General features: G+C 39.0%; 2 protein-coding genes across 2 annotated transcripts; one reads left to right on the forward strand and one right to left on the reverse strand.

Annotated features, from left to right (window-relative positions):
* Window positions 1–8,858: 8,858 nt before the first annotated feature.
* Window positions 8,859–16,039, reverse strand: batf2 (basic leucine zipper ATF-like transcription factor 2). The gene is made up of 3 exons (XM_026353504.1): window positions 14,965–16,039; window positions 13,670–13,789; window positions 8,859–11,437 (listed from the first exon to the last, which is right to left on the reverse strand). Exons 1-3 carry the CDS (start codon window positions 15,052–15,054, stop codon window positions 10,304–10,306), a joined length of 1,344 nt encoding a protein of 447 aa, XP_026209289.1. The 5' UTR covers window positions 15,055–16,039; the 3' UTR covers window positions 8,859–10,303.
* A 1,675-nt stretch (window positions 16,040–17,714) lies between these two features.
* On the forward strand, window positions 17,715–20,585 carry arl2 (ADP-ribosylation factor-like 2). Its single transcript, XM_026353293.1, has 5 exons — window positions 17,715–17,804; window positions 18,152–18,262; window positions 18,782–18,944; window positions 19,173–19,253; window positions 19,454–20,585. The coding sequence occupies exons 1-5, from the start codon at window positions 17,740–17,742 to the stop codon at window positions 19,586–19,588; spliced, it is 555 nt and encodes a 184-aa protein (XP_026209078.1). The 5' UTR covers window positions 17,715–17,739; the 3' UTR covers window positions 19,589–20,585.
* The last annotated feature ends 310 nt before the right edge of the window (window positions 20,586–20,895 follow it).

The following is a 20,895-nucleotide window of genomic DNA, read 5'->3' on the forward strand; positions in this document are numbered from 1 at the left end:
GAACGTCATTCTGATGAGCACCACCACTGTTTGGGCTACATGAAGTGGGTCGGTCCACTCTATCTGATAGTTTGTGATCATTGCCCATTTTGTGCTTGTGAATTTGGTGGTTGCATCGCTACTATTATAAATAAATAGCTACTACAAATACCCAGAGTGAGAAAGCACACAAACAGTCTTCAACACAAGCATGTGTACTTTATGAACATATCTTAGTACAGTTTATAAGGGAAATAGAGACATTGTTTTGCTGAACACAGACTTAAAAAACCAAAGTCAAGTCAAAAGCCAAATACTGACTGGAGGTAACAGAATATTTTAGTCAAAACACATACTAACTTCTGCCTTTGTAGGAGGAACACATGGTGAGCAACAACCTGCCGCCTCCAGAAAGGAGCATCACATCCTCCTCCAGCCATGTTTCGAAAGAGGGATCGACCTATACAGACATGATTATTATTATTAAACATATTATTATTGTTATATAATATTTTGGGTATTATAATAAATTGTACAGACAATGTAATGTTCTAATGAACTTTTTTAGGTTTATTGATCTTTAAGTGTAAATTTTATTGGTAATTTTTTATAAATGCTACATGTCCTATTGTGATCTGTAGATTCTGTTTCAACAGCAGAACTTACAATGAATGATTTTCTTGCTTGAAGTAGCAATATAATTAAATAATATGAGAGAATATAAGAGAAAGTTCCCAAACCGAACTGATGTTAATGACTACGCAGACTGTTCTAGAAAACGTTTTCTGTTATGGTGTAAAATATCCGAGCACATGTAGACCCACGGAAACGGAAAATTACTGATTATTAAACTTTTGCAAACCCGCGATCTTAAAAAAAAGCACATCTCATGGAACAGAAAGTCCTTAAGTCAAAGTTATTTTCTTCTCCTCCTAGATACTCTCCTACCTTGTACCTCACTTGATAGTTAGGTACAAACAAACTGTGTAGAAGAAAGCTAGAGGTCAGTAAAAGGTGAGGAACAGGAATCAAATGAGGCAGACAAGTGGCACAAATGACTAACAGACAGACACCAACCTAAATACAAACAGTAATGACAAACACAAAACACCTGCTAAAAACACACACCTGAAACTACTCAAACCAGCTGAGACACGCCCCCGGAAGTAAGAGAAAAAAACAAAAACTAGTAAACAAAAAAACAAAGGCTTCCGGGGACACTGCCTCAGCTGGTCGGAGGAGGGAACTGTAATGAAATAACACCAGCAGCAGCAAATGCATGTTTTTATTCTATGGACACCGTTTTCATGTAACTCATTATCTGCTTAATGATAAAGACACATCCACCTGAAATAATAAAGGGGATTTATTTCATGTAAATCATTAAATTAAAAATAAATGACAACTCTGACAACATTAATTAGAAATTACACTGGACAGCTTCCAGTGTATTTTCATTGTCTCTGATTGATTCACAGACACAATTGTCACCTACCTGTCAGTGAAATGTGAGTGTTAGAAATAGTTGTGAAGGTAATGACTTTAAGACCTGGACCTTGAAGAAGAGAGACATTAACTTGAGTTTCATTCTGGTTGACTGTTTGCTGTGTAGCAGAGCCTTCATCAATGCTCAGAGACTGAGACGTTTTCTTATGGTCAAAGTGAAATAAGAGACAGTGTACCAACGTGCTAGAAAACAAATCTATGAAAATTAAAATAAAATGATTAACATTGTATTCATCGAGTTCAGAAGCATCATTTAATCTTGTTCGAATTAACCAGTAGCTTTTGGTAAATCATCAACAAGAAGAGGTCTCACCTTTTATCTTTCTGCAGAAACACAACAGTCATTAAAATCCTGCTAACCAGCCCAGTGACTATCAACAGTTTTCAGGTCTGTACCCTGTCATTTTAAATTAGCATTGATGTGATACTTTTATTGAACAGTATGAACAAGTAGTAGTTTCCAACCCTGAAACTCGAGGAAGTAACTTTTCAAGCTGATTAAAGCAACCATGGTGTTGCAGGTGTGTGTCATAAAGCTTTTTCTCAGTCCTACGTCATTTGTCCTCCTAAAGGACAATGATCCAAACCACACAGCTAAAAACACCCATGAATGACAAATCATTGGACCATTCTGAAGTGGCCTTCTGTGAGTCCTGACCTAAATCATGTTGGACATCTGTGGAAACACCAGTTAATTTTAAATTCTTTTTTCAGTGACCTTTAATGGAACGGTATCTGTATTCATAAAAAATATTCAAAAAATACAAGCAATGCACAAACACTTTACAACATAACTGCATAGTCTATTAAATGCATCCTCATGTTGAAAGTTAATTTTCTGCATTATCACTTCATACTTTTTTGCACTTATTTTATTTGTCATCAAATAGTGTGATAAATAATGATACATTTAAAGCGATTAACCAAAAATATTCTAATTAATTGCATTCTCTGTCATTATTTAATCAAAATTATTCAATATATCTGTTTTTCTATTATTATTATTTTATATATTTGTAATATTTCAGTCCAAAATAATTAAAAAGATGAGTGAATCAAAGAATAATAACAGTGAAAACAATAGGGTACAATAGAAAGAACAATAGCTATCAGAGTAACCAAGGTAAAAAAGGATAGTAGGATAGATCACATGACAGATGTGCTGTAACGCTGCAGAACCTACAGTACACTTCATTCACTTTTTAGTCATTAATAAATCAAAATGAAGGTCCAGAATTAGGAGAATTCAGAAGCCTAGAAAGATAAAAAAAAACAAATTTTTATGAGATTCATTAATTAATTTGAGCAAGTGACAAGTTGATTTGTGCTGCTCTCTAACATAACAACACATATCCCCCCCTCCTGCTTCCTCTCTTCCTCAGCCCTTACTCATTTCCCACCCTTTAGCTTCCTCTGGTAAGATATTTGTTCCTTAATTTTAACTTGCTGAATCTCCACCTGCTTCCTCATCGCTTCACATCCCCAATGTGCTGCACTATGTCCCCCTCCACAGTTGCAGCTCAGGTTTAGTTCCAACTTCACATTTACCATACTCATGCTCATTCCTTCATCTCACCCAAATCCTTTCCGCTTTACACCTTTGAAATATGACCAAACCCTTGACAGGTAACACATCCCATTGGCTTCTGCACATACTACCTCACATTGTTCTTCATAAACCCCAAAAAATTATTTTGATACTTCCTCTCCCTCAAATGTAATTTTGACCACTTCTGTTTCCCTCTTCTTAATTCCTCTTGTGATCCTCTGTACACTGTGAGGACTGTGAGTCCAACTTCCTTTCCCTTTCACTGCACCTATTTATTAAAACCAATGAGCAGATTCCCATCACCCAACACCCTTGCAAACTTCACCTTTCCCACGTGTGCTCTTAATAATGTACACTTTATTGATCCCCTTGGGGAAATTGCAGTTGGACAGCTGCCAGACTGTGTCGATGCTACTACGGGGTTTCAGTGTCTTGTCCAAGAACACCTCAGCAAGTTGCTGAGTTGCACTCACTGCTCTACCACCTGAGCTACTGCCGCCCCAATATTATTGTAGTCAATTTGAAAGGATTCATTTTCTTTACACCCTCATCACCCTTTAAACATCGCTACGACATTCAGCAGCTTTCATCCTGTCCCTCTTCTTTTTCTTTACTCGTTAGACTTCCACTACTACAGCCACTTTTCTTTTTCCTTTTAGTTGCATTCCTCATCCCTGTCACCTTTTCCCAACACGCCTGTCCTTCCCCCCCTCTAAACTCCATGCTGTTAAAGCTCTTATCCCGACTCAAATTAAATAATTAGTAGCAATGATAATATCGCTACCAGGCCTTTGAAAGCTGTCATCCTCCACACACCATTACCCCAACTACTTCTCCGACTTCGACTCTCTGCTTCACTCAATTCTGAATTTTGTGCTAATAATGCTGATCTAACAATTGTATAAAATATGTTTTTTCTTCACTTTCTGGTATTCATGCCTAGTAAAACAAACATTTCTTTTCACTTCAGTGTCTTCTCCCTGGCTTTGCTATTCACATTTTTTATATTGGTACTAGTAAGTCGCTTTGTGAGGTTGTATTGTATGTCAAACAATTAAACATGCGCATCTATAGATGCCATGCACCCGTTTCCAACCTTCACATACATTATTCTTTAGGTCAATAAATGACACATGTAGGGATGTTGTTCTGTTTGTCTTGACTTTTAGGATTATGAAAAAATAAATAAAGTCCTTCAAGCATATCTGTTCTGTAAAGACATTTTCACAAATTGGAAAACAGGGTTTTAAGGAAGGACTGATCAATTATCAATTTTGTGTCCTGTTGTATTTGTATTTGATTGAGAGTTAAACTCTGATTCCGAGCTTTGTATGCAAATCATATTAGCACATGTTCAAAATAATAGATTCCTGATTCCTGTTCAGGCTCCAATGCTTGGATAGTGTTGCAGGCAGTGAATAATGGTACAGTACTACTAATGGGTAACATCTTCATTACTTCCTGGTTAAGTTATACAAGTCTAACATTTTAGTAATAAAGTAGAAACTTTTATTGTTCTGCTGACAGGCTGTATATGTATAGCATACCTGATGTTCTAGCAGTTGGCAAACACAAGCATTTATTTTCTAAAGTTTTTCCAAAGTAAACTTTAATCGTCGTGCAAAAAACGAACACATAAATGTTTCTGGTAATAGAACGTTACTATAATAACCTGTGTTATAGTAGAAAAAAATAAAAAATCTAATATTGTTTTTTATTTATAAAAAAATGAAGAAAGAAACAAACAATTTTAAAAGAATACAAAATAATTTTATAATAATTAAATTACCTGGTCATATTTTGTTGATGACAGCTTCCTGGCCCCAAAAGACAATAAATGCTAATAATTAACACACTGGAAAAGTTTTCTCTTTGTGTTCAGCATTAGATACACTTAAGCCTAGAAAGACAGATAGAAACCTCTATTAACAGATGTTAAATTAAGACGTTGACTTATTACCATCAGTGAGAGACAAAGAAACATAAGCACCCTTGTTTAGCTATTAAAAAAAAAAACATGTTATACTTACATGCTGCTGCTGTGTTTTAATAAACATTATTAGTGCTGACGTGGTTGTTGCCGCTGCAGACAACAGTTCTGTTGTCAATGGAGATGGTGATGTTGACCTTACTCAGTGACGTCTGGGTTGTTCTGCAACTGTCTTCATTACAGAGAGACCACAGCCAGTCCTCCTGGATGGAGCAGTTGACTAAGATATTGCAGACTCCAGCAGACAAGTTGAAGCGCAGCACTGGTGTTACTATGACAGGTGTAGGAACCATTTCTGCATCACGACCCCACACAGATAAGTTAATGATGCATACAAAAACAGCACCCTCTGTTGGCCACCAGCTGGACACAAGTGAAGTGAAGTGTGTATTTAGATTTTTAATTCAGTATAGGAATTATAAAAAAATAAAAAAAATACATTTAGATGTGAAAGAATGACTTAATAAGTGCTTCACCAACAATATGAACCAATGCAATCGGTACCTGTTTTTTAATTAAATGAAAAAAAAAAGAATATTAAATGCTACTTTGTAAAAATCATTCACCCCTTGAAAGTTTTTGTTTGTTTTTCTACAGTGTTGAATCCTTGTAGATTTATTCTGTCCATGTTTGTTCTATTTCCTAATGTTGAGTTTAACTGTATATTTCTCTAAATTCAGGCATTTGGACATTTTCCTGTATCATTCCCTTATTTGTGCATTTCAACAACCTTATTACTTATAGTTTTCTGGAGTGTTCTTTTGTCTTTGTGGTGTAGTTTTTGGCATAGATACTGCTTCCTCAGTAAATGGACCTTCTAGACACAGTGTATTTTTACTGTTGAAATGCATTCGCTGCACTTATCTCCATATAACTTTACAAAGTAAGTTTGATTTAATAACTAATTGTGTGATTTCTTAAATCAATTTGCTGGACCTATAGTGATTGAGGTGAGATGCTTTAAAGGAGGTTTATTTTTATTTATTTTTTATTTTTTCTCAAAAAAGCCAAATTTAAGGAAAAAATATTAATTGCTGTAAAAAATAAATTAAAAAGAAGGTGAATACTTTATAGGCAGTGTAAAAGCATTAAAGAAGATTCAAGTATTACATAGAACTTACCTTTAACAAGGACTGTGTGCGTTTCAGATATTGAATTGTATTGGGAGTTAACATACAAGAATGTATAGGTTCCATTGTCTGCGTCAATCAGCTCTTTTATGCACAAGGAGAAGTTTCCGGGAAAATAATCCACTTTTTTGGATACTTGGGGGTAATTTCATCCATAGCAATAAAATTTTTCTCAAAACGCCACTGAGTTCTACTATATGCCGTTGATTTTTTAACATGTAGACATACTGAGGTGTTTTTCAGTTTGTAATGAACCACTGGAGGGTTTACATCATCAGAAAAAATGTATCATCCTAAAAACAAAAGACATACGGAGACTACAGCAGGCCTTCAATGCTAAATTAAATCCCCTTCCTAAATATTTTGTAGCATCATTGCTACTAAAAGTGAAAATAATTGGCTGCAGGTTTTAGACATCATATTTTGATAATGTTACTTGATAACCCATGGAATTAGACACACATTTAATTATCTAAGATTAAACCAAAGTGAAAAGATATCCTACTGTACATTTACTTTAAAACATACTAAATAAAGGTAAATAAGAGTTCACTCCCTCATGGATGTTACAGCCTGATTATTTTTGAAACTTCAGAGTACTCGGTTCTGGCATAAAATATCATTAAGTATAAATAATCTTTATTTTACCTGTTACAATCCACCAACTCAGTTGAAGAAACATTTTCATTCCACTTAATGTCAGCAAGTGTGAAACTGCTTAACAGGAAACATGTTTTTTAAATGGGTTTGATGGTGCAGCAAACCATAAAAGACACAGCAAAGCAGATGTTTCTGTTTCAAAGTCCAGAAAATGGTACTTTTTTCAAAAACTTTCAAAGTTTAAAAATAAAGTTCTAACAAATGAGAACTGACTCAGAAAAGTTTAAATTCATTTCATCACATTCTTATCGTAAACTGCATTGTACCCTGTGCCTCTTAGCCACACAGGATGAGAAGTGACCACAGTGTTGTGCTAATGTAGCAGCCTCACTTTTACCTACAATCATAATATAGAAAGTATAGCAGGTAAAAAACTAAACTAAACTTGGCTTCAACATATTAAACTATATATAACTGTGTGAAAAGGGCATTCCTGCAAAGAAGTCTCTCAGGAAAAATGCCCTGAATAACTGAATGTGTGAAGGCACATAGGGTGAGGCATACAGATGTTAATAGAGACATATACATACATATATATACACTAAATGTTAGCTCTTGTAGATCTCAGGTTAATTGACATGTCAATACAATGGTTATAAAAAAAGAGCAGCTTCTTAGAAGTATAGTATATATTAAGAATTACATTTTAAATTGCATAACACAGTAAAATTGAAACAAATTTGGGGGTTTCATTATGTGTTCCTGTGTATTATTTTAGAAAGTTTCAGTTTTAGAAAACCGTGAGAAATCTCTATAATCTATATATGCTGCACTCCATTAAAACTATCATGTGGTCTGGCAAGTAAAAATCTTCTAATTTAAGGGCATGCAGATCTGCCCTTTTCAACATCAGAGAGATCAGACCCTATCCTAGGACTATACAACACAACCCATTGTTCAGGATCTGGTCATATGTCGGCTTGACTACTGCAATGTCTTACTGACGGGGTTACTAGCATGCACTATCAAACCCCTCCTGATGATCCAAAATGCAGCAGCATGTCTTATTTTTCACAGGTTAGACCACTTTTCAGATCTCTGCACTGGCTTCTTGTTGTTGCCTGCATCAGTTTCAAAGCCCTATTCCTTGCCTACAAAGTGGTCAACTCAACAGCCCCGGCCTCCCTGAACACCATGATCTAGGTCTATAATCCCTCCCCTTTGCTGTCCTCCACCAGCGAACAGTTGCGGTACCCTCACCTCAAAGGTCCTAGGTCCAGGGGTTTCAAACTCAATTGCACAGGGGGCCAAAATCCAAAACACACTTTAGGTCGCGGGCCGAACAGGATAAACATTTACTGAACACACTATAACTAAACTTTCAAAACTTTTAACACGTAACTTTTTTGAACATGAATATGAATAAAAACCGACAGGAATATTGTTCCAGAATAAATCAACTCAAACCTTAAATAACTTATAATATTTTGCTTTCTATAAAAATATATCCTGTCTAAACTATACAAGTTAGAAATAAAGTAAACGTTAAAAGAACAAATCAAATTTCTTTACTCTTATGTAATTTTATATAAAAAAATAAACCTAAATTTTAAATATCCCAAAAGATTTTTCTCTCCATAAAAATATATTCTGTCAAAATTATACAAATTCAAAATATAATCAGTTAATTAGCACAAAACACAAGATCAAGCTGTTGATGGAAGCAGAGTATAAGTGAAGCCTGGACCATCAAACTATAAAGATCATTTGGAGACGATCAGTGTCATGTACTCAGATCTCATATTTCAGTCGGCAGAGGGTTTTTAATAATGACGCCCTATTAACAACAGACTGGAAACTGTTGTCAGCAGTAACCCTTTGCTGTATAAGGCCTATTCAGTGGTCTGTTTTATTCATTCACAGATCAGCAGTCTTAATGTTATGGTAGACCGAGGTCAGCATGGGCACTGGTCTGTGGCTACACAGCTCTATGTGCATGTTATGGCTGACCAGTAAATGTTGTATTACAATATCAGCCAACAGATTAAAAAATTTCACAAAAGTGAAAAAAAAGTTATCTGTAATTAACATTTTTATTGCAACATTTATTACAGCATAAATACAATTATGGAATGCATTATCTATATATATCAAATGGCCTTAAATCACAAGCACACTCACTCAAAGGCTCACACTGCCATCAATCATAAATGTCTTTATAAACTAATACATCCTTAGCTATCCTATCAATATACTTTATATAAAGCTGAATAAACTATATAAATCATCATTTGGAAAAGAAAGTCACGGTAATGCAATCATGGTGCATAAGCCCTGCTGTCATTCCTCCCTTTAAAAAAATGTGATTCCCTCATGGCAGTAGACCCTGTAATAGACTTTAGCAGCTTCAAGGTTCTCTCATCATCAGTGAGAAGGTGACACATGGAAGAAATGTTTTTATTTCTCTCGTGTGAATCACTTGAAATGAGTACAATACGTAAAGGATCTTTGTCATATGTTAGACTCCCAGGTGAGTCTAGGTGTTAATGGACTATGTGATGTGTGATCATCACTATTCTTTATGAAACCACATCATCTCATCCTGCCATTTGCTGCTTCTCCCTAACACATCAGTGCAGGCCTGTCGTTGGTGTGTTACATTGAAAACAGCTTAGTTCGCAAAACATACTGGTGAAACTCACTTTAAACAACAATATGCAAACTATTTCAAAAATAAGCAATCCACATCATACATTTGGCTGGAGCTGTGCATGCAATAACAATGAATAAGGACGTTGCCTGGAACTGTCCTGTGATGATGTCATGACTAATAATAAGCTGTGGCTGCCTTTTGAGCCTTTGTGCAAATTGAAATAAGCACAAATTTGTTTGGAAAGACACACTGTGACACCAGTAGATAAGACAGATATGTAGGTGCTAAGAAGAACAAAAGCAAGTGATGGACTTACATTTGTTCTTGGATTTAAATATTGCAAGCCATAAATAAATTATCAGTAGCAGCATAAGATGTGAGAGTGTGTGAGGAGACTGTGTGTGTTTGATTAGGTATGTTTTAATTAAAATAAAAAAGCTAAGCAAGTCCGCATGATTGTAACAAGCTGCCATTGAGCGGGCTGTGTGGTTTACTTTGGCAGTGCTGTACGTTCACACTGTGGTTCAGGGTACAGACCGCATTTCCATGAAGCTGCAAGGAAGTGATTAAACAGCTCCACCAAAAAGTCAAAGTTTGGAATGCTGAGTCAGATTTTCTGCAAAGAATGATGCCACCTTTAATTTTCTGACTAAACTGCTGTTGTCAGCTTTCCATGGGTTGATGTCGTGTAAAAACTGTCCCAATAGCAGCCTGCATTTTACATCTGCATTATATTTAGACTCCCAATAAGCTAAGCTAAAATCCTTCTATTTGAATGATCAAAATGATCATATGTGATTTTGTACCACTAGAGTTAAACAACTCAAGGACATATAAATTAAATAACCCTGGGGGTGTAGAGTTGCTGGTTGTCCTTTGCTATGATGCATGTAGTGCTACTGATTGTTAGTTCCACTTAGGATCCAATCATTGACCTCCAGGAGCTCAGAAAGGGAAACATCTCTTGAGGTATCGACCAACATTGGCAGCGAGGGTGAAGATTGAGCGGTGGGTCCATCAAAGCTGTTGGAAGTAGTCTGAGGGACAATAAGCGGACTGGGGACAGTGAGGAGAGAAAGCAAAGATGCAGGACTAGGTGATATTTGTTGACTGAAACTTGGCTTTAAGGCAAAGTCAGGGGCCAGAAAAGGCTCCAAGCTTGCCTGAGGTGAAGCTGAGAAGGACTGAAGAGCAGCATCTTGTGTCCGGGGTAAAAGAGAACACGGCAGACTTGAGTTGTTGGGATTTTCACTGTAAAGACCTGCATTTTGGTGACAACCTTGCACTAGTCCTACATTTTCTGTTGCTACATGTAAATAAGAGGGTAATACATTAGATGGAGAGGTTACAAAAGAGGTTTGTTTAGTTAGAAATGCATCTAGTGTGTCAGAAATGAACGCAGAGCAACTAGCACCTGCCGACAGTGAAGAGGTTTTATGGATGGTGTCCTGCACAGAGCGTGGATGAGCAGCTACATTCAGGACACTGGGGGGAACAGCGTCTAAAACAAGACTGGCACTCGCAGGCATAACATTTGTGGGTCTTGAGGTGATTCCAGGCTCGTCGCTAAACAACGAGTGAGGAGCTGGGAGAGTGGCAAAAGAGTGGGAGCAGGGAACAGTCCCTGGGCTGGAGGAGGAGGAGGTGATGAAGAGGGCAGCAGACGAGCCGGGAGACGAAGCTAATGTAGTTGTTGGAGCAGATGTTGGAGGTGATAGGTGAGGATTTTTAACACAGTCGAGGGTTTGAAGTCCCAGACAGGAGTTCAAGGAGGTAGAGAGTGAGGGTGAAGCCAACAAAGTGGAGTTCGAAGCTTGGGGAGGGACTTTAGGAGGACTAGAACTGGTCCCACAGCCAACTGATGGTGAAACCGAATGGCGGGTGGACGAGCTTGAACTGGATGCAGACTCTCTGAGGCAGCAGTAGGGTTCGTGGCGCTTCAGAGCCATCGTGTAGTGGTGGAGCTGTTTATTCAATGTGGCGATCTCCTTTTGAAGGGCTGAGTTTGAGCGCTCGATACTCTGCAGCTCCTAAGGAGAAGGAGAAATGTGATAGTGATGAGGAGAAAGACAAGCAGAGACGGAACATGAGAGGAGAAAAGAGCACAACAGTTAATGTCAGGTGGAGTCAGGTGGAGTTTTATTATCGCGCTGAGTAGCATTCATTAAAAACAGCCATAAAAAGAGATTAAAGACGTACATCAAAAGACAAATAATAAACTATCACATCCAATCAACGTCATATCACACTGAGGCCGTAACTTGTGCTGCAATAAAACACTACAGCCAGACAATACTAATGACAAACTTCTTAAAGAGCCTCCGCGAGTGCTGCACTGTCACAGTGACAGTATGGATGATGCACGGCTGAAGTCAGAACCCCCAAAGGAGAACTCAAATGTGGCCCCTAAGTGACAGTGCTGCAAGGTCAGAATGTAAGGGGGTGGGAGAGACCGAACAAAAGACCAACCCTGCTGATCCATGCCGAGTTTAATTAGAAAAATATGTTTCCATTTTAAGTTTTCAGTTAAACAGTTGTTCTCGAGGACCCATTAAGTTTCAGTGCAGCCTGTAAACACTTAATCTAGACTGAGAATCAATGGCGGCAAGTTTAGACATGAGTAACAGTCAGAAGTCATTTAATTTTCTCTACTCTCCTCAAGGTCACAGTCACAGCAGCAGTACTCTGCTCTTATGTACTCTTGTGTATTTCTCATGTGCTGACCTTTTAAACAGACCCTAAACTGCTAACACCGCGGTCCTGTGTTTTGTAAGTCAACCTAATTATAGGGCTGTGATGCATGTTCAAAGCAAACCTGAAACACACACGGAGAGCAGAACTGAAAGAGAAGAACGAGAGAGTGAAAATGAAAGCCGGGATACTTTCCACACAAAAAACGCACGCACACACCCATTCACAAATTCAATAAAGACACACTCATCCAACCTGTTATACTCCTTATAGACGGGCATAATAAAACAAACGGTGATTAGTGTGAAACTGAAACGTATTTGGGCACAGTCATCTACAGAGGTTTAGGTTTGGTCATAATGAGAGTAGTATGTCACATTTTATGGATGTGTGTATCGAGATGTATTCACGGCCTTAAAGTAATAAATCACGTGACTGTGGATATGTAAAAACCTCATTTGAAATGTTGTTATATTTATTTGAGAAATAACAACTTGACTGCTGTATCTGTCAGAACGAAATGTTTAATGAGGTGAATTGATGATCAGTGGAAAAATAAGTGAACTGTTACACTTCCTAATTTTCAGAAGTGCTCTTCAGTCTTGTGTAACGTGCGTGATAGATCAATACAGCTCTCATGTCTATTCATCAAATATGGAGTCACGCCCAGTGGTCAGTTAGTTGCGGGCTAGACGGAAGCTGTGATCTACAGTAGATGTACAGATCAAGCAACAGACATCAAAAGTAGCAGGGTAGGCTAAATTAAACTGATCTAGCAGCTGCCTTTGGCTTCAAACAGTAATTCCTTCACAGATTTGACAGTGGTTTCAGTTTATTTATCTAACTCATTAAAATTAGTGCATTTCCCAAAATGTCCGTTTAATATCACTAATTATCAGACTAGTGAAAGAAAGAATACTGAACACTCACAGTGGGACCTTTTAAGACAAAAGAAGAAAGTGTTAACTAGTAGTAGTATAATTAAAACTATTTTTAAGTTTACTCATTTATTATTAAATTAATTATTATTAAGTTTGAAGATATTTCAACAATCCTATAATGCTGCATTTGAACCATGAGTCATATAAAACCAAGATTTCTGAGAGTTAAGTCCTTAAAAGAAATGCATTGCCTCTTGCTTCGTCAGAGAGAGAGAGTGTGAGTGTGTGTCTGTGTGTGTGTCTGTGTGTGTGTGTGTGTGTGTGTGTGTGTGACTTTGTGAAATCCCTTTTGGAATTTGCCCCTTGAGAAAAAAAAGCAAGGATGGGAAAACGGAGGAGGTGTGTGTGTGTGTGCGTGTGTGTGTGTCTGGAGGGCAGAAAGGAAAGGGAGGGCCATTGGGGAGGGCAAACTAGAGAGAGTGAAAGTCTTTCTCTTAAGGCCGACTATTTACAAGAAACGGCTACAAGCATGCTGCCAAATTACACAAGACACACACACACCACTAGTGTCATAGCCGGTGTGTGTGTGTGTGTGTGTGTGGTAGACAAGGACACAGAAAGTGACAGAGTCACAGGGCCATGGTGTGAGGAAGCAGGGAGGGGACATGTTAAGGAGTGAATGTCTCTCACCTCATGAAGCTCATCTGCTCTCTCTGTTTGTTTCCGTCGACTCTTCCTTGCTGCGTCTCTGTTCTTCTCTCGTCTTTTCGTGCCCATTTTTCCCACCTGCTGTCCCTCCCCTTCTCTCTCCTGTAGACATACACACAGTGGACCACAGTCACTACAGCGTACCCCAAGCGCGTGCATGTTTTTGGCCTGCGTGCTTCTTCTGTGGCATTTCCGACTGTCCTGAAAGGAGCACGTCTTCTTCTAAGGGCCACACATCAGTGACTTTTTTAATATTGCATAATGTTATTATCGTTTAGAAGGTCATGAGACAAACTTGTCACATGAATTTCAATGTGATTCACACAGGTCAATAAAGAAGTAGTAGAACAGTAGACCTGGAGGTGGATGGAGAGGAACTTGTAGGGTGAGATGTGACATTTAGAAGCAAAGCCTTCCAAGGTGAAATCAATTGGTCGAAGCAGTTTGACGAGCAACAAATGAAGGTTAGATGTGAAAATAAATTGTCATTTTCCTGACAGCTATTCTATAACTAAGTGAATTCAATGTCAATAGGAACCAGAGCGTGACGGCGTTAAACTGGAAGTGCACCCGTCTCTGAGTCACATTCGCTGGTGAAGTTATTAGTCAAGTTGTTAATTTAGGTAGGTGCTCATCTTCCACAGGTTCAAGCAGTGAAGCCTAAACAAAAACACACCAGTCAGCATGTGCTGGTGGTGGAAATACAGTAGGAAGCCAAGAATAATCATTATCAGATATGATACCAGTGCCAACTATGTGTAAGGTGGAAAGGCTGGATGGTATTTTGTCATTGTGAAACAAGTCTTGTAAATCTCCACTGACTAGAATCTTTTTCCTCCACCTTAATGAGATGATGTGCAAACTGACTGAACCTTAGTTGAAGAGTTCCTGTATAATCTGTATCTTTAGAAACGTATGAAAAGAAATCGTCATCACATTTTGATGTGTTATTTGTTTCTCTTGATGACAGGCCTTGATTGTGGTGTTGTTATTATTCAGATGCCACTGTGTTTTATGTGTAAATTAATAAACTAAATCAAATGGGAATATACTGATGCAGTTACTTTTAGTCCCAATATGCTTGAGGAATACACATAAAACAGATGGTGTCCTGTGCAGTAGTGCTTAGTTACACATCAGCCCCTTCTTTTAATTTTCCATCTTCTCCAGGCATAAAATCAACAAATGCAAGGGTCAGATTGGAAATAAACAGTTAGATTATTATGACACTATAATATATAATCACTGCTCTATTGATAAGGGGAAAGAGGACTTACCGATCCAGCCGTGTGGCTGTTGCAATCCTCAGCTGATATGGAGCCAGGGCTGTTGGGCTCGTACACGGTTTCCATGAATAACGGGGACATATCTCCCCCCCAGGAGTCTGACTAGCCGGTCGTCAGGCTGACTGCGTCTCCGTCGGCAGGAAGAAGCCTCATCCAGCCCGGATCATCTGTGCAGCGTGCTCGCATGGGAAGCACCGTGCAGCTCGGAATGACCCAGGATGACAAAGGAGGTTTGTTGCAGGTTGCTTTCTGTTTAGATTACATCCAAACCGGAGTGTGCTGCTGGCTTGGTGACTTGTTGATTCTGTACAAGTGGAGCTCCGAGTGAAGCGGTCACCCAGTGTGTGACGGGGATTTTGAACGTCGGAGGTTTTGGCATCTGAGCGCCGGTGTGATGCAACACAACATGTTGCAGCCACTGCTTTCAGTTTCTCTTTATTTTAAACTGACCCTTTGTGAGTTAAAAGGTTTGGGAGGGGGTTGCGTTCACATGCAGTGCGGTAGTTTCACTTTTCATACCGAAGCGCTCAAGGCTGAAATGCTTCAACGTGGCTGCTGCTTTTTTTTTTTTTTTTTTTCCCGTCAAACCTCCTCAGCAGGTTTCTGCCCATGTTCCACTCTTCATCCACCCACTCCATCGATGTGTGGTTTCTTTTTCTTCTTTTTATTTCCATTTTATCCCACAGCTACATCTGTCCGATTGGGAATGTGCGATCAACTTCGGGATTAATCCACCACAAGCAATACTAATGATTTCGACAACACCTGAAGGCATCACAAGAAAAGGATGGGTACAATAATGTGGGACAGGAACAGCTCAGAGCTGAAGTCCATTTTAGGAGTCTGCTTCCTTCATGTGCAGGGAATTTCTAAAAAGTGTATTTGCCTGGAAATGAATAAGCAAGCCCCCATGGAACAGCCAAAGGTTTTTTACCAGTTCCCAGCAGAATATGATGCAAGAAAGAGGGATTTCCTTTTGGACTAAAAAGGCCTCACCTTTTCTCAAAAGTCTAAATACAGCCCACATTACTGACAGGTCTAAAAGGGTTTATACAGATATCCAAAGTGTGTTGTTGCTACTATGTTTGCTGATATTGTTCCATGTAAATATATATACAGTAGCTTTATTTTTATATCTTTAATACATTTATCTTCATTCTATAAAATATTGGCCTGAATATTCTCTATAACTTTAGATAAAAACAGAATAATGTTAAATGACCATAATCTTCTGCTTACATAAAAAATACGTTTTTAATTCAGCTGAACCATCTTCAAAAAATTAATAAAGGTACATTGTAAAACAATTCTCTAGTGTTAAATCATACACGTAAAGCCAATAGTGGTGGTTTCGTGTAGATTATTACATAAAGTGCTTCGGGGAAACACCTCACAAGAGGTGGGGTGTGATCAGTGACTGAGAAACTATTGCAGCACTTCTGGTAAACTTTCTGTACAGTAACATGTTGACTTCACACACACACACACACACACACACACACACACACACACACACACACACACACACACACAAAAGAATCTACAAAATACAGATTGCGTAAATGGTGACCCGGTTCTTCCACAGTATTATATACAGTCCTGTTTTAGATATTAAAGTTTAAAGCACATAAATCTATAGAAGTCATTGTACAAGGAAACTGTAGAATTGAAAGTCTAACAGGCAGAACATCTCCAGATTACAAAAGTTAAATCGTATCCAAGTACAAATACCTTGGAGTGTACTTGGACAACAAACTGGACTGGACAAAGAACTTAGCAGCACTGTACAAAAAGGCTCAGAGCCAGATGTGCTTTCTGAGGAGGCTGAGGTCCTTCAACGTCTGCCGCACCAGTGGTGGTGAGTGGTTCCAGTGTCATCTTCTATGCTGTGGTCTGCTGGGGCAGCAACATGAAGGTGTCAGACACTAACAGGCTGAACAAACTGATCAGGAGGGCTGGCTCTGTTCTGGGGGTGGAGCTGGACCCTCTCTGTGTTGTAGCTGAGAGGAGGATGCTGTTCAAACTCCTCTCAATCCTGGACAATCCCTCCCACCCACTGCACAGTGTGCTGCTGGACAGAGGAGCACGTTCAGCCAGAGACTGATCAACATCAAGTTCTCCACAGAACGTCATAGGAGATCCTTTCTACCTGTGGCCATCAAACGGTACAACTCCTCCCCTCTCTGTAAGGAGGTGGGGAACTGGCAATGATCAGAGTGATTATTTATGTCATATATTTGTTGTCATTCTATCCCAGACTATTATTATGGACTTATTTTCATTCATCTTACATATTCTGTATACATACTGAGTTTTCTGTCTTGATGTTATTCTGTATTTGTGTTGATGTTGATCTTTACTGGTTGTGGTTCCTTTTATTTCTGGCTGATTTGAGAGCAACTGTAACTATAAAAAATACTATTTCCTTTTGGGGTTAATAAATTTATTTGAATCTTGAACTGTATCTTGAAACGTGGAATACCCGGAAGACACACACGGCGGCGACAAACACGCCGGTTGTTGCCTCTACAGCACGGCCACACCTTAAAGTACACATTGACCAATCAGACTTCGCCGAACTTCTACAACAACCAATCAATGTACGCTCTTTTACCAAAAGACCAATCGTTGGCCACGAAGGGCGGGGCGAAACTCATATTTGCTTCCTACATAGTAATGCCACTTTTGGATGCTTAATATCTTTTAGACAAAATCTTATATCTTTAAAACAATTTATTACAATACCAGCTGCGGGACAGCGTCGCGATGGGACTGCTGACGATTCTGAAGAAGATGAAGCAGAAGGAGCGGGAGATGAGGCTGTTGATGTTGTATCCTGTTTGTAGCAAACCATTAGCTTAGCTCGGAACAAAGTAGCATTGAACTACTCACGTTAATGTAACTTCACCTGTGTTTATACGATCAGAGCTACAAACAACAGTAGTCAGGTTAAACTAATATTAGACTTGTGTTTGTAGGCGTGTGAAGTTTATGTTTTGCATTTTGTGCTGCATCATGCTACTAGCTAGCAGTAGCTATTAACAATCGTTAGCTAACAGCAGGTGAATGGGCGACAGTTACGATCTATCTAATTAATCACATAACTGCTTGAATAATCAATTAACTAATTAATTGAGAGGTGTGCGAGAGAGTTTTTTCTTTAACCTGGTTCGTGCAGAGGTCTGGACAACGCGGGGAAGACGACCATCCTGAAGAAGTTTAACGGGGAAGACGTCAGCACCATATCTCCAACACTGGGCTTCAACATCAAGACCCTGGAGCACAAAGGGTAACACACACAAGTCCACTGTTAATGTTATTAATAACTATGCTTCTTATACTGTGACAAGGTGAACAACATCACATTCATCTAAGGTGTCACATTCCCACTATAGTCCCTCATTAAGAAGGCGTTAATCATCATCTCCTGTGGTGCATCAGGGGACAGTAACTCAACAGAAGAAGATCTGTGTGTAGGTGTGGCATCATTCAGCCCACATGTCTGGTGCTGTTGTATCCTCACAGGCAGCAACAGTGTACTTTCCATTTGTCTACTGTACTTCCCTTCTGCACAAAATTTCATCTTTGTGGTGTAAATATAGGAAATGATCCCTGATGAGTTCAGGGACATGGCCAGAGGGTTCTCTGTGTCATCCCTGCCAGAGTACATGTTACTAATTGAAAGCAACTGAGAATAAAAATGGAAACTGGCGGTCGTTTGGTGATGTGTCACTTGCAATATCAAACTGTATTTTTCCCCGTCTTACTCCACTCTTCACACGTTCTCTTCTTTCTGTATGTTGTCCAGGTTTAAACTGAATATTTGGGATGTAGGGGGACAGAAGTCACTTCGCTCGTACTGGAGGAACTACTTTGAGAGCACAGACGGGCTGGTGTGGGTAGTGGACAGCGCAGACAGACTCAGACTTGAAGACTGCAGAAAGGAGCTGAGTGCACTGCTGCTGGAGGAGGTATACAGTTATACACACAAGTGGTCACATTTCAGGATAAGCTAGTAAGAATCCACACAGGGAAAAATGTATCAGGGTTTTTTGGCACCCGGGACACTTTATCGTATTGTGTGATATTAGTGGATTGCATTGAAGACAAGTTGGACAAACCAAAGCTCTGATCTGTCCTCTGTTTGTATGTAACATGTCCTGCATTGTGCTGTCTTCCTTGCTCTTCAATTCCTGCAGAGGTTAGCTGGTGCAACGTTGCTGGTTTTTGCCAACAAACAGGACTTACCAGGAGCTCTGTCAAAAGAGGCAATACGGGAGGTGAGACTTACACCCACCTCAAACAGCCTTAATCTAAAGCACAAATTTAACATGGAGCTAATGTAAAAGTGGTTAAGTGCTAAAGTAAGCAATTAAAACTGAAATGAAATTAAGAAAATGTTTAATAGTTTCAACTTCTTTACCAGATTATAGTGAATCCAGTAACCGCACATCACTACATGCTTACTGTTTTCCTGCAGGCACTGGTTCTGGATGAGATCAAAAGTCATCACTGGTGCATCATTGGTTGCAGCGCAGTAAGCGGAGAGAACCTATTAGCTGGAGTGGATTGGCTCTTAGACGATATCGCTGCGAGGATCTTCACCGCTGACTGATTTTGTGTCCGATTCTCTGAAACAGCATCCTGTTCGATGAGCGCGGATTTGACTCCAGACTAGATATCTATAGACTGCAGGACATTCAACTTCACAATAAGTGTCTGCTCTAATTCCATCCACAACAGAGCCGTCTGTATCCATGATCACTGGAATCACGTGGCTTTTAACAGGTGACTTGCATGTAAAAAGTAAGGAGAGCAATGGTGTTTACTACCATTGTTTCAAACCTTAATCAAGTTTGTAACTTGAAACTGTATGCAATATAATGAATGACACTTATAATATGGAGTGATTTGCTTGTTTAATTGTCAAATGTTTTAAGTATTTTTACACTGTGACAAGGGTCAATGTTTAGCCCTTTTTGATTTTTTTTCCCCCAATGTGCAGTTTTTTTTAAGTGTATCTTCACTGGACAATTCCACTGTCTTAAAGTGGATAAATCTTAACCATTGAACTACAGCAATGTAAAAAAAACAAAAAAAAAAACTGCCCTAAATTTTGTTTTGGCATTATCTAATTGCACTCAGTGGCTACTTTAGGATCTACTGAAACTCAAATTGTAACGTACACTGATCAAACAAATTAAAGGAACACACTGAAAACACATCAGATTTCAATGGGGACAAAAATGCTGGATATTTCTACTGATATGCGCTGGGTGATGCATTAGAAACGAAAGGATGTCAGTTTGTTGGAAATTAAAATGATCAACCTACAGAGGGCTGAATTCAAAGACACCCTGAACATCAAAGTGGAAAAATTTTGCAGCAGGTTAGTCCATTTTAATCAAATTTCATTCCTGCAGCTCAAAATGGTTTTTAGTACTGTTTGGCCTCTAAACGCTTGTATGCATGTCTGATGTTGAGGCAGGATGGCCAAGGGGTTCCTACCAGATCTAGTCGAGGCATCACTGAGCTCCCAGACAGTCTGAGGTGCAACCTGGTGGCACTCAGGGTGCTTAAACCTGTAGCAGTCTCTGCGTCCCTCCATTGACATCACTGGTCAAGCTAAACAATGTGACAGGCAGCATAATGTTCTCCACAGCTTCTCCAGACTGTCTCACGTGTTCAGGGTGAACCTGCTCTCATTGGTGAAATGTACAGGACACCAGCAGTGGAAGTCTGTTCAGAGACATTACACTTGATTAAAGTGTTGAATTTTCTTTGAGCAGTTGACTTTTAAAAGTTGGTCAGTGTAAAATTGAGGTGGTCAGTGGGTGGTACAGTTGCACTGTAGTGCATTAATAGTTTGAGAAGCCCAGTAACTGTTGAGGGTCATTTAGACAGCTGTACTTTTAAATGTAC

The sequence above is a fragment of the Anabas testudineus genome, chromosome 18, assembly GCF_900324465.2.
Source record: "Anabas testudineus chromosome 18, fAnaTes1.2, whole genome shotgun sequence".
In the NCBI taxonomy this organism is placed as follows: Eukaryota; Metazoa; Chordata; class Actinopteri; order Anabantiformes; family Anabantidae; genus Anabas; species Anabas testudineus.

Excerpts from the sequence above, each read along its gene's own strand:
- batf2 (XM_026353504.1), bottom strand. The coding sequence starts at position 15,054 with ATGTCCCCGTTATTCATGGAAACCGTGTACGAGCCCAACAGCCCTGGC. Across the intron at positions 13,790-14,964 it reads ACAGCCACACGGCTGGATCG|GAGAGAGAAGGGGAGGGACA; the intron begins GTAAGTCCTCTT and ends GTATGTCTACAG. Across the intron at positions 11,438-13,669 it reads GAGCAGATGAGCTTCATGAG|GAGCTGCAGAGTATCGAGCG; the intron begins GTGAGAGACATT and ends CCTTCTCCTTAG.
- arl2 (XM_026353293.1), top strand. The coding sequence starts at position 17,740 with ATGGGACTGCTGACGATTCTGAAGAAGATGAAGCAGAAGGAGCGGGAG. Across the intron at positions 18,263-18,781 it reads AAGACCCTGGAGCACAAAGG|GTTTAAACTGAATATTTGGG; the intron begins GTAACACACACA and ends TATGTTGTCCAG. Across the intron at positions 18,945-19,172 it reads GTGCACTGCTGCTGGAGGAG|AGGTTAGCTGGTGCAACGTT; the intron begins GTATACAGTTAT and ends CAATTCCTGCAG.